The 13,293-nt window shown below is 48.6% G+C and overlaps 1 protein-coding gene across 1 annotated transcript in view; it reads right to left on the reverse strand.

The window, feature by feature from the left end:
- LOC135543572 (aryl hydrocarbon receptor-like) overlaps positions 1–13,293 on the reverse strand; it is a 73,405-nt gene that overhangs the window by 33,308 nt on the left and 26,804 nt on the right. Inside the window, exons 3-4 of the mRNA XM_064970950.1 lie at positions 4,714–4,803; positions 1,630–1,753 (exon numbers count right to left, since the gene is read on the reverse strand). Of these exons, the coding sequence (XP_064827022.1) occupies positions 1,630–1,753; positions 4,714–4,803 (214 nt within the window). The remainder of the gene's footprint in view (positions 1–1,629; positions 1,754–4,713; positions 4,804–13,293) is intronic.

The raw sequence follows: 13,293 nt of genomic DNA on the forward strand, positions 1-13,293 counted from the left end.
ATATATGCTGTATGTATGCCATCTGTACATTTGCAACAAAGCATCAAACATACATCGCAAGCTAAACTCAGCAACAAAAAAAGAAACGTCCCTTGTTCAGGACCCTGTCTTTCAAAGATAATTCGTAAAAATCCAAATAACTTTTAAAGGATCTTCATTGTAAAGGGTTTAAACACTGTTTCCCATGCTTGTTCAATTAAACACAAACAATTAATGAACATGCACCTGTGGAACGGTTGTTAACAGCTTACAGACGGTAGGCAATTGAGGTCACAGGTATGAAAACTCAGGACACTCGAGCCCTTTTTACTGACTCTGAAAAACACCAAAAGAAAGATGCCCAAGGTCCCTGCTCATCTGTGTGAACGTGCCTTAGGCATGCTACAAGGAGGCATGAGGACTGCAGATGTGGCCAATAAATTGCAATGTCCGTACTGTGAGACGCCTAAGACAGCGCTACAGGGAGACAGGATGGACAGCTGATCGTCCTTGCAGTGGCAGACCACGTGTAACAACACCTGCACAGGATCGGTACATCCAAACATCACACATGTGGGACAGGTACAGGATGGCAACAACAACTGCCCGAGTTACACCAGGAATGCACAATTCCTCCCTCAGTGCTCAGACTGTCCGCAATAGGCTGAGATGGACTGAGGGCTTGTAGGCCTGTTGTAAGGCAGGTCCTAACCAGACATCACCATTAACAACGTCGCCTAGGGGCACAAACCCACCGTCGCTGGACCAGACAGGACTGGCTAAAAGTGCTCTTCACTGACGAGTTGCGGTTTTGTCTCACCAGGGGTGATGGTTGGATTCGCGTTTATCGACAAAGGAATGAGTGTTACACCGAGGCCTGTACTCTGGAGCGGGATCGATTTGGAGGTGGAGGTTCCGTCATGGTCTGGGGCGATGTGTCACAGCATCATCGGACTGAGCTTGTTGTCATTGCAGGCAATCTCAATGCTGTGCATTACAGGGAAGACATACTCCTCCCTCATGTGGTACCCTTCCTGCAGGCTCATCCTGACATGATCCTCCAGTATGACAATGCCACCAGCCATACTGCTCGTTCTGTGCGTGATTTCCTTCAAGACAGGAATGTCAGTGTTCTGCCATGGCCAGCGAAGAGCCCAGATCTCAATCCCATTAAGCACGTCTGAGACTTGTTGGATCGGAGGGTGAGGGCTAGGGCCATTCCCCCCAGAAATGTCCGGGAACTTGCAGGTGCCTTGGTGGAAGAGTGGGGTAACGTCTCACACCAAGAACTGGCAAATCTGGTGCAGTCCATGAGGAGGAGATGCACTGCAGTACTTAATGCAGCTGGTGGCCACACCAGATACTGACTGTTACTTTTGATTTTGACCCCCCCTTTGTTCAGGGACACATTATTCAATTTCTGTTAGTCACATGTCAGTTTATGTTTCAGTTGCTGAATCTTGTTATGTTCATACAAATATTTACAGTACACATGTTAAGTTTGCTGAAAATAAACGCAGTTGACAGTGAGAGGACGTTTCTTTTTAGTTTAGTTTAGTTTAGTAATGTGAAAGGCTCACAGTGGCTTTGGACAGATTTGTGAAAATGGGTCGGCCCGGAATAGACAGTGAGACGCAGAGTAAGACTGACCTGGGGGTGACTCCCCCTGCTGGGGCACGGCCGGGGGGTTAAGAGCCCAGTGGAGGTTCCTCCTAAACTCCTGCTGGTCCTCAGTGTGGATCAGATCAAACACACTCTGGTGCATCACATCTGTCTGGAACAAGGAGAGAAAGAGAGAGGTCTTTAGAAAGGTCACGTGCACCAGCACATAGGACTGAGAACTATTGTCTGACTTGCTGAAAAATTATCTAAACACAACTGAGTTTACTCCAGTAGAATCAGTAAGATGATGCACACACACACACACACACACACACACACACACACACACACACACACACACACACACACACACACACACACACACACACACACACACACACACACACACACAACTCCTTGTTATGTGGGCTTGCAGCGAGGAGGAAGGTTAGGGCATGAGCTGGACCACCTCAAGAGAGTTGGTGACATGGACACAGAGAGTGGTGACATGGTCACAGCACAGCCCGAGGTTCCGTGTCACACTCGCATCTCAGTGCTACCTCTCATTACCATACACACAGCTCCACAACAGGCAGCCACATCCAAAAGGATTTCAGTTAGCGCTGTAGATGTGAAGTGATGGTTGTTGAAATGAAACAAGGCCTGAGAGGTGTGGTTCACACTGTGGGAACATTTATTCTACAGCAGCTTGCAGTTACAGCAGTATGAACACCACAGGAGGTTGGTGGCATCTTAATTGGGGAGGACGGGCGCGTGGTAATGGCTGGAGCGGAATTGAGGGAATGGTAATCATATGCATTTGATGCCATTCCATTTGCTCCTTTCCAGCCATTATTATGAGCCATCCTCCCCTCAGCAGCCTCCACTGATGAACACAGAGAGAAAGAAAGCGAGTGCTAGAGGGAGAGAGAGAGGGAGAGAGAGAAGGAAAGAGAGAGAGAGAATGAAAGAGAGAAGGAAAAAGAGAGGGAGAGAAGGAAATAGAGAAAGAGGGAGCGAGAGAGAGAGAGAAGGAAAAGGAGAAAGAGAGAAAGAGAGAGAGAAGGAAAGAGAGATAGAGAAGGAAAGAGAGAAATAGGGAGCGAGAGAGAGAGAGAAGGAAAGGGAGAAGGAAAGAGAGAGAGAGAGCTTTAACGGATGATATTAACTGCTAATACAGCTTAACCCAACTGTGAACGCGAGCATGGATGTTATCAAAAGGGAATGGTAATCATATGCATTTGATGCCATTCCATTTGCTCCTTTCCAGCCATTATTATGAGCCATCCTCCCCTCAGCAGCCTCCACTGATGAACACAGAGAGAAAGAAAGCGAGTGCTAGAGGGAGAGAGAGAGGGAGAGAGAGAAGGAAAGAGAGAGAGAGAATGAAAGAGAGAAGGAAAAAGAGAGGGAGAGAAGGAAAGAGAGAAAGAGGGAGCGAGAGAGAGAGAGAAGGAAAAGGAGAAAGAGAGAAAGAGAGAGAGAAGGAAAGAGAGATAGAGAAGGAAAGAGAGAAATAGGGAGCGAGAGAGAGAGAGAAGGAAAGGGAGAAGGAAAGAGAGAGAGAGAGCTTTAACGGATGATATTAACTGCTAATACAGCTTAACCCAACTGTGAACGCGAGCATGGATGTTATCAAAAGGTGATCCAACCTGAATAAATAAGGCTATGAGAGCAGTTAATCAGCTGCTGGGGGTTAACTCAATTAAACAAACGTAGGACAGACAGTATGCATGCTTATCGAGGTCTGTGATTAAATATGCTATAGATCAGCTCCTATTAACTGATTAACCTGCGTTTGACCTCTCTGGACGGGGTTATCAAACCCTTATCCAGTGGAAATCCTAACTCAAGCAAGCTAAAGCGCTTAGCACAGAGCAGGGCTGGGTACCAGAGGGCATTGAGGGCAAGACTAGGGAACGGAGGGGGCGGAGGTGGGGCAAAAGGGCAGGCAAGGACACAAGGCAGTGTTGGGTGAAGGTTGGCACTGTACAGCAGCATATTTATGTTCACCCTCATTCTGGCTGTAACTGTTGGGGCAAAGAAGGGGCAGGATGCAGTAGAGTGTATTACAGGGCACTCCCAACCCTGTTCCTGGAGAGCTACCCTCCTGTAGGTTTTCACTCCCAACCCTGTTTCTGGAGAGCTACCCTCCTGTAGGTTTTCACTCCCAACCCTGTTTCTGGAGAGCTACCCTCCTGTAGGTTTTCACTCCCATCCCTGTTCCTGGAGAGCTACCCTCCTGTAGGTTTTCACTCCCAACCCTGTTTCTGGAGAGCTACCCTCCTGTAGGTTTTCACTCCCAACCCTGTTCCTGGAGAGCTACCCTCCTGTAGGGTTTCACTCCCAACCCTGTTCCTGGAGAGCTACCCTCCTGTAGGTTTTCACTCCCAACCCTGTTCCTGGAGAGCTACCCTCCTGTAGGTTTTCACTCCCAACCCTGTTCCTGGAGAGCTACCCTCCTGTAGGTTTTCACTCCCAACCCTGTTCCTGGAGAGCTACCCTCCTGTAGGTTTTCACTCCCAACCATGTTCCTGGAGAGCTACCTTCCTGTAGGTTTTCACTCCCAAAACTGTTCCTGGAGAGCTACCCTCCTGTAGGTTTTCACTCCCACCCTGTTCCTGGAGAGCAACCCTCCTGTAGGTTTTCACTTCCACCCCAGTTGTAACTAACCTGATTCAGCTTATCAACCAGATAATTATTAGAATCAGGTGCACTAGATCCGGTTTAGGAACACAAAAACCAGTAGGACTATAGTTTTCAGTCCGTGTCCCAGCACTCCCTGGGTCGTTCTATAGTAAATAGAATGAGGGCAGAGTCATGTAAAGCCTAGTCCAACTGGCTTGGCCGAGGCTAACCTCTTCCAGACTCCCTCTGTGCCATGCTGTGGCTCTGTAGGCAGGCCCAATCCTCCTCTCTCTGCTCAGTGTGTGTGTGTGTGTGTGTGTGTGTGTGTGTGTGTGTGTGTGTGTGTGTGTGTGTGTGCGTGTGTGTGTGTGTGTGTGTGTGTGTGTGTGTGTGTGTGTGCGTGCGCATTTGAGCGGCAGTGTGTGTATGATGTATGGTGTGTGTGGTGCGTGTGCCAGTGGGTTTGAGTGGCTGCGAGCCCTGTGATCAGCAGTAGAGACTTACTTGGTGGAATCCCAGGTAATCCTGAATGGTGTGAGAGGAGTAGAATATGACCCCCTCTGCAGTGATGACCAGGACAAAGCCATTAAGGGCCTGAGGAGGGAGAACAAGCCACAACAGACAGGAAGTTAGGGAATGTCCCTCACTGCGTACTGCTATCAAAGACGTTTAGCGAGTGCAATTATTTTGGGGCTGGACAAAGAGGATAGAGAGGAGATTGGCGCAAATGAAAAGCAGCTTCTGAATGACTGTGTCCGGTGTCCATCACGAGAAGACAGTGACAACTCATATTCTAGTGATACATTTGTGCCATTTGGTGTGTCTTGTATTTCAATGCCAACACCAAGCATGTATAAAACAACAGGACAGACTACAGCGTGCAGACAGACAAGACAGATTCCTGAGGACGGGAGGTCCTATCAAACCTGGCCTATTCTGACAGACACAACTGAGAGAGAGGGAAACGGAAGGTGGGAAACAGAGGGGGGGGGGGGCCGAGGGGGGAAACAGAGGGCGACAAAAAGACAAACTGCAAACAGGGGCATGACACCACTTCAGGCTGTGAAGGAGAGGGGGAGGAGAGGAGCAGTGGAGGAGAGGGGAGGAGGAGAGGCAAGACGCCCCACTCTGAGGACATGTCACCTGAACACAATGACAGGCTGGAGATGGGGAGGAGGGGAGAAAGAGGGGGAGGTGAGAGAGTGAAAGGGAGGGGGGGGGGGGGTGTAGGTGTAGGTCACAGAACCATACAGAGTGTCTCACACTTTGCTATTCCATCTCCCCCCACAATGCTCAGGGGCAAAGGAGTCTTTCTGTCGCTCTGTTCGCTCTAGGTGTGTATGCGTGCGTGGGTACACGTTCCCTAAACCAACCGATGGCACTACAGGGCAGCTGTCCTGACACTCACGTCCTCGAATACCCCATCATATTCATTTCCAACATGTCAGCAACGAGAGCCCCATTACACAATCTACAGTGGATGGAAACTATAGCCTCATAGGCTACCATACACGGGTCATTATCTGCCTTTTTCCACAGATGGCACTCAGAGAAACATAACCCAGATAATATCAGATTGGTTGACTCCTATCCCTTTTGCAAGTAAATAGCTATATGATTAAAATTCTACCTGGCAGACCCAAAATCATATTCCCCCCAGTTAGCGTTGTGTAAAGAACTTTTGTCTGGGTAAGCTATAATGAACTCAAGGGCCACAAACTGCTCGTCCTGACCTGTCTTTAAACCTGAAGGCTCCTAGCCCTGTCTGAAACCCTGACATCCATGGGATCCCGAGGAGCCTCGCAGCTGCCGGCTCATACAGTTTCTTCTTTATTATGCAGGCCCTACGCTCTCTCAAAAAATACCCAGAAAGCTGCCACCCCCACTGTCACCCCAGGCCATCTGTAAGTCCTTCCATCTCTCCTCAGCAGCCCCGTCCTCCACTTCCTAGTTCTATCTCCGTGGCCCGACGCCCCCACATTGTACATAAACACTCAGAAAGCAGAGCAGTGTTCAGGCTCTCTGTATAAATATTTAGATTATTCTGTCTAGCTGAAGACCACACAGCCCCCTCCCTGGGGGTGGGGGGGGGGGGACTTGGGCAGTCACCAAAAATCTTGATCAAAAATGTATTTTTCATATTTCATGGGGCTGTGGACATCATGCACTTGTCCAGGATGAAAGAACGCTGCCTGCTGTAGTTATAGCGGCCGTCAGCAGACAGAACAAAACGCAGAGTGGCAAGTGGATGTGAGAGGCGCACTGGGAATGGAGAGAGAGAATAGCTCACGAGAGAGGAAGGAAGGATGAAGGGAGATTGAAAGAGAGACGGATACGAAAAAGAGAGAGATGGAGTGAGAGAGAGATTGAGAGAGAAAAAACAGGACAAGGGAATGGTAGAGAGAACAGGGAATGGATAGAGGGAAAGAGGCTGGTTGAAAGATCAGAGAGGGAGAGAGCAAGCCTGTTCCAGTCTGCAACATGGCACAGCTAGTTATTTGTTTTCCCAGCCTGTATGCCATCTGGTCTGGATGTATGCCCCCTGTCAGAGTGACAGCAAACACTGGCACAGACTGGCAGGGCAAACACTGGAACAGTATGGTAGGCCAAACACTGGAACAGTATGGTAGGCCAAACATTGGCACAGACTGGCAGCTCAAACACTGGAACAGTATGGTAGGGCAAACAATGGAATAGTATGGTAGGCCAAACACTGGAACAGTATGGTAGGGCAAACACTGGAACAGTATGGTAGGCCAAACACTGGAACAGTACGGTAGGCCAAACACTGGAACAGTACGGTAGGCCAAACACTGGCACAGACTGGTAGGGCAAACACTGGCACAGTATGGCAGGCTAAACACTGGAACAGTATGGTAGGCCAAACACTGGAACAGTATGGTAGGCCAAACACTGGCACAGTATGGCAGGCAAAACACTGGAACAGTATGGTAGGCCAAACACTGGAACAGTATGGTAGGGCAAACACTGGAACAGTATGGTAGGCCAAACAATGTCACAGTATGGTAGGGCAAACACTGGAACAGTATGGTAGGGCAAACACTGGAACAGTATGGAAGGGCAAACACTGGTACAGTATGGTAGGCCAAACACTGGCACAGACTGGCAGGGCAAACACTGGCACAGACTGGCAGGGCAAACACTGGAACAGTATGGTAGGCCAAACACTGGAACAGTATGGTAGGCCAAACATTGGCACAGACTGGCAGCTCAAACACTGGAACAGTATGGTAGGGCAAACAATGGAATAGTATGGTAGGCCAAACACTGGAACAGTATGGTAGGGCAAACACTGGAACAGTATGGTAGGCCAAACACTGGAACAACGGTAGGCCAAACACTGGAACATGGTAGGCCAAACACTGGCACAGACTGGTAGGGCAAACACTGGCACAGTATGGCAGGCTAAACACTGGAACAGTATGGTAGGCCAAACACTGGAACAGTTTGGTAGGCCAAACACTGGCACAGTATGGCAGGCAAAACACTGGAACAGTATGGTAGGCCAAACACTGGAACAGTATGGTAGGGCAAACACTGGAACAGTATGGTAGGCCAAACAATGTCACAGTATGGTAGGGCAAACACTGGAACAGTATGGTAGGGCAAACACTGGAACAGTATGGAAGGGCAAACACTGGAACAGTATGGTAGGCCAAACACTGGTACAGTATGGTAGGCCAAACACTGGTACAGTATGGTAGGCCAAACACTGGAACAGTACGGTAGGCCAAACACTGGAACAGTATGGTAGGCCAAACACTGGCACAGACTGGTAGGGCAAACACTGGCACAGTATGGTAGGCCAAACACTGGAACAGTATGGTAGGCCAAACACTGGCACAGTATGGCAGGCCAAACACTGGAACAGTATGGTAGGCCAAACACTGGAACAGTATGGTAGGGCAAACACTGGAACAGTATGGTAGGCCAAACAATGTCACAGTATGGTAGGGCAAACACTGGAACAGTATGGTAGGGCAAACACTGGAACAGTATGGTAGGCCAAACACTGGAACAGTATGGTAGGCCAAACACTGGAACAGTATGGAAGGGCAAACACTGGAACAGTATGGTAGGCCAAACACTGGAACAGTATGGTAGGCCAAACACTGGTACAGTATGGTAGGCCAAACACTGGTACAGTATGGTAGGCCAAACACTGGAACATTATGGTAGGCCAACCACTGGAACAGTATGGTAGGCCAAACACTGGAACAGTATGGTAGGGCAAACACTGGAACAGTATGGTAGGGCAAACACTGGAACAGTATGGTAGGCCAAACACTGGAACAGTATGGAAGGGCAAACACTGGAACTGGCCAAACACTGGTACAGTATGGTAGGCCAAACACTGGCCAAACAGTATGGTAGGCCAAACACTGGCACAGTATGGCAGGCAAAACACTGGAACAGTACTGGTAGGCCAAACACTGGCACAGTATGGTAGGGCAAACACTGGAACTGGCACAGACTGGTAGGGCAAACACTGGAACAGTATGGTAGGCCAAACACTGGCACAGTATGGCCAAACACTGGCCAAACACTGGAACAGTATGGTAGGCCAAACACTGGAACAGTATGGTAGGCCAAACACTGGCACAGACTGGTAGGGCAAACACTGGAACAGTATGGTAGGCCAAACACTGGCACATGGTAGGCCAAACACTGGCACAGGGTAGGCCAAACACTGGAACAGTATGGTAGGCCAAACACTGGCACAGTATGGCAGGCCAAACACTGGAACAGTATGGTAGGCCAAACACTGGAACAGAACACACTGGAACAGTATGGTAGGCCAAACACTGGAACAGTATGGTAGGCCAAACACTGGAACAGTATGGCAGGCCAAACACTGGAACAGTATGGTAGGCCAAACACTGGAACAGTATGGTAGGCCAAACACTGGAACAGTATGGCCAAACACTGGAACAGTATGGTAGGGCAAACACTGGAACAGACTGGTAGGGCAAACACTGGAACAGTATGGTAGGCCAAACACTGGAACAGTATGGTAGGGCAAACACTGGAACAGTATGGTAGGCCAAACACTGGAACAGTATGGTAGGCCAAACACTGGAACAGTATGGTAGGGCAAACACTGGAACAGTATGGTAGGGCAAACACTGGTACTTTATGGTAGGGCAAACACTGGAACAGTATGGTAGGCTAAACACTGGAACAGTATGGTAGGGCAAACACTGGAACAGTATGGTAGGCCAAACACTGGTACTTTATGGTAGGGCAAACACTGGAACAGTATGGTAGGCCAAAAACACTGGAACAGTAGGCCAAACACTGGACTGGCAGGGCAAACACTGGAACAGTATGGTAGGCCAAACACTGGAACAGTATGGCAGGCCAAACACTGGAACAGTATGGTAGGCCAAACACTGGAACAGTATGGTAGGCCAAACACTGGAACAGACTGGCAGGGCAAACACTGGAACAGTATGGCAAACACTGGAACAGAGGCCAAACACTGGCACAGACTGGCAGGGCAAACACTGGAACAGTATGGTAGGCCAAACACTGGAACTGGCCAAACACTGGAACAGTATGGTAGGGCAAACACTGGAACAGTATGGTAGGGCAAACACTGGAACAGTATGGTAGGGCAAACTGGTACTAGGGCAAACACTGGAACAGTATGGTAGGCCAAACACTGGAACAGTATGGTAGGCCAAACACTGGAACAGTATGGTAGGCCAAACACTGGAACAGTATGGTAGGCCAAACACTGGCACAGACTGGCAGGGCAAACACTGGAACAGTATGGTAGGCCAAACACTGGCACAGACTGGCAGGGCAAACACTGGAATAGTATGGTAGGCCAAACAGTGGCACAGACTGGCAGGGCAAACATTGGAACAGTATGGTAGGCCAAACACTGGCACAGTATGGCAGGCCAAACACTGGAACAGTATGGTAGGGCAAACACTAGAACAGTATGGTAGGCCAAACACTGGCACAGACTGGCAGGGCAAACACTGGAACAGTATGGTAGGCCAAACACTGGCACAGACTGGCAGGGCAAACACTGGAACAGTATAGTAGGGCAAACACTGGCACAGTATGGCAGGCCAAACACTGGAACAGTATGGTAGGCCAAACACTGGAACAGACTGGCAGGGCAAACACTGGCACAGTATGGCAGGCCAAACACTGGAACAGACTGGCAGGGCAAACACTGGCACAGTATGGCAGGCCAAACACTGGCACAGTATGGCAGGCCAAACACTGGAACAGTATGGCAGGCCAAACACTGGCACAGTATGGCAGGCCAAACACTGGAACAGTATGGCTGGCCAAATACTGGCACAGTATGGCAGGCCAAACACTGGAACAGTATGGTAGGCCAAACACTGGAACAGTATGGTCGGCCAAACACTGGCACAGACTGGCAGGGCAAACACTGGAACAGTATGGTAGGCCAAACACTGGCACAGACTGGCAGGGCAAACACTGGCACAGACAGGCAGGCCAAACGCTGGCACAGACAGGCAGGCCAAACGCTGGCACATTATGGCAGGCCAAACACTGGCACAGACAGGCAGGCCAAACACTGGCACAGACAGGCAGGCCAAACACTGGCACAGTATGGCAGGCCAAACACTGGCACAGACTGGCAGGCCAAACACTGGCACAGTATGGCAGGCCAAACACTGGCACAGTATGGCAGGCAAAACACTGGCACAGACTGGCAGGCCAAACACTGGCACAGTATGGTAGGGCAAACACTGGCACATTATGGTAGGCCAAACACTGGAACAGTATGGTAGGGCAAACAATGTCACAGTATGGTAGGCCAAACAATGTCACAGTATGGTCGGCCAAACAATGTCACAGTATGGTAGGCCAAACAATGTCACAGTATGGTAGGGCAAACACTGGCACAGTATGGTAGGGCAAACACTGGCACAGTATGTTAGGCCAAACACTGGAACAGTATGGTAGGGCAAACACTGGAACAGTATGGTAGGGCAAACAATGGAACAGTATGGTAGGCCAAACACTGGAACAGTATGGTAGGGCAAACACTGGAACAGTATGGTAGGCCAAACACTGGAACAGTATGGTAGGCCAAACACTGGCACAGTATGGTAGGCCAAACACTGGCACAGTATGGTAGGGCAAACAATGTCACAGTATGGTAGGCCTAACAATGTCACAGTATGGTAGGCCAAACAATGTCACAGTATGATAGGCCAAACAATGTCACAGTATGGTAGGGCAAACAATGTCACAGTATGGTAGGCCAAACAATGTCACAGTATGGTAGGCAAACACTGGCACAGTATGGTAGGGCAAACAATGTCACAGTATGGTAGGGCAAACAATGTCACAGTATGGTAGGGCAAACACTGGCACAGTATGGTAGGGCAAACGATGTCACAGTATGGTAGGCCAAACAATGTCACAGTATGGTAGGGCAAACAATGTCACAGTATGGTAGGGCAAACAATGTCACAGACTGGCAGGCCATAGGGAACACACAAGGGTGCATTGCTTTTTTGTACAATCAGTTGTTTTACTTTTTGGCATGTACTGATATTGTACTGATGTTGTACTGATATTGATTCTCCCATGCCTTTAGTGAACTTCAAATGCTTGTGGAATTATATTTTGATCCACTGAAAAAGTAACCTGAATGACTTGCACTAAAAAAAGGTCAAGTACATTAGGCTACATGGAGAATATCAAACACCTTTCTGCTCTCATTTTACCGCCCTTTTCAATAATGGATGTCCTCACAGTCACTCTATAATTCATGGCCAAGTGTCTGAAATGGAACATAGCAAGACAGCCAGCCCTGGTCAGAAATAGCCTCTCCTCTACACCGCTCCCCATTTCTTCTCTTCTCCTCGCTTCTCTTTCCGGCCCGCTCAACAGCAATGTCATGAATAACGACCTCGCCTTCATTTAGCATCTCTCTCTCTCTCTCTCTCTCTCTCTCTCTCTCTCTTTTCCCCCACTCTCTCCATTTACTATTCTTTCTCTCTCAAATACAATAGTTCCCTCATTTCCTCCCCTCAAAGCCTCTCTCTCTCTCTCTTTTTCTCACTCTCTCTTTTTCTCACTCTCTCTCTCTCTCTCTCCCTCCCTCCCTCCCTCCCTCCCTCCCTCCCTCTAAAGCTCAGCCTGTCTTAAGAGATTCTGTGTTGACTGTTCTGGCACGGTGTGACTCTGCATGATGGCACAACAGGGGGGGGGGGGGCTGCAGATGAAGCAGATCACATCTCCCCTGACTGAACATCCAGTACAGAGCACAGAGCAGGGCAGAATATAGAGCATTGTCCCTTTAAAGGACAATTCCACTCAAAAACAATATTTTGGTATTTGTTTCATTAGTTAACTGTTGATACAGTCTCAAAGAACAGGGCAGAATAGAGCGCTGTCCCTTTAAGTGCAGGGCCTAATAGGCCCCTGTAAGTGCAGGACAGAATAGAGCAATGTCTCTTTAAGTTGGGGATGAATGATGGCACCAAAGTAGGCTATGGCATGGACATAACTTTTGAAGCTACTCTAAACAAGTCCAAACTAATCAGCTGGTCTCAGCAGGCCTGGTACAACCTTTTCTTTCTAGGCTGAGATCATGTATGTTAAGGAAAGAGCCCAATTTGCCAATAAGCACCAGCAGTACTTAACTTTCCCGCATAGAAATAGAATTAGAACACTATTACTATACAGTTGAAGTCGGAAGTTTACATACACTTAGGTTGGAGTCATTAAAACTCATTTTTCAACCACTCCACAAATGTATTGTTAACAAACTATAGTTATGGCAAGTCGGTTAGGACATCTACTTTGTGCATGACACAAGTGATTTTTTTTTTCAACAATTGTTTACAGACAGATTATTTTACTTACAATTCACCGTATCACAATTCCAGTGAGTATGAAGTTTACATACACGAAGTTGACTGTGCCTTTAAACAGCTTGGAAAATTCCAGAAAATGATGTCATGGCTTTAGAAGCTTCTGATTGGCGAATTGACATAATTTGAGTCAATTGGAGGAGTACCTGTGGATGTATTTCAAGGCCTACCTTCAAACTCAGTG

Source organism: Oncorhynchus masou, chromosome 7 (genome assembly GCF_036934945.1).
Source record: "Oncorhynchus masou masou isolate Uvic2021 chromosome 7, UVic_Omas_1.1, whole genome shotgun sequence".
Classification (NCBI taxonomy): Eukaryota; Metazoa; Chordata; class Actinopteri; order Salmoniformes; family Salmonidae; genus Oncorhynchus; species Oncorhynchus masou.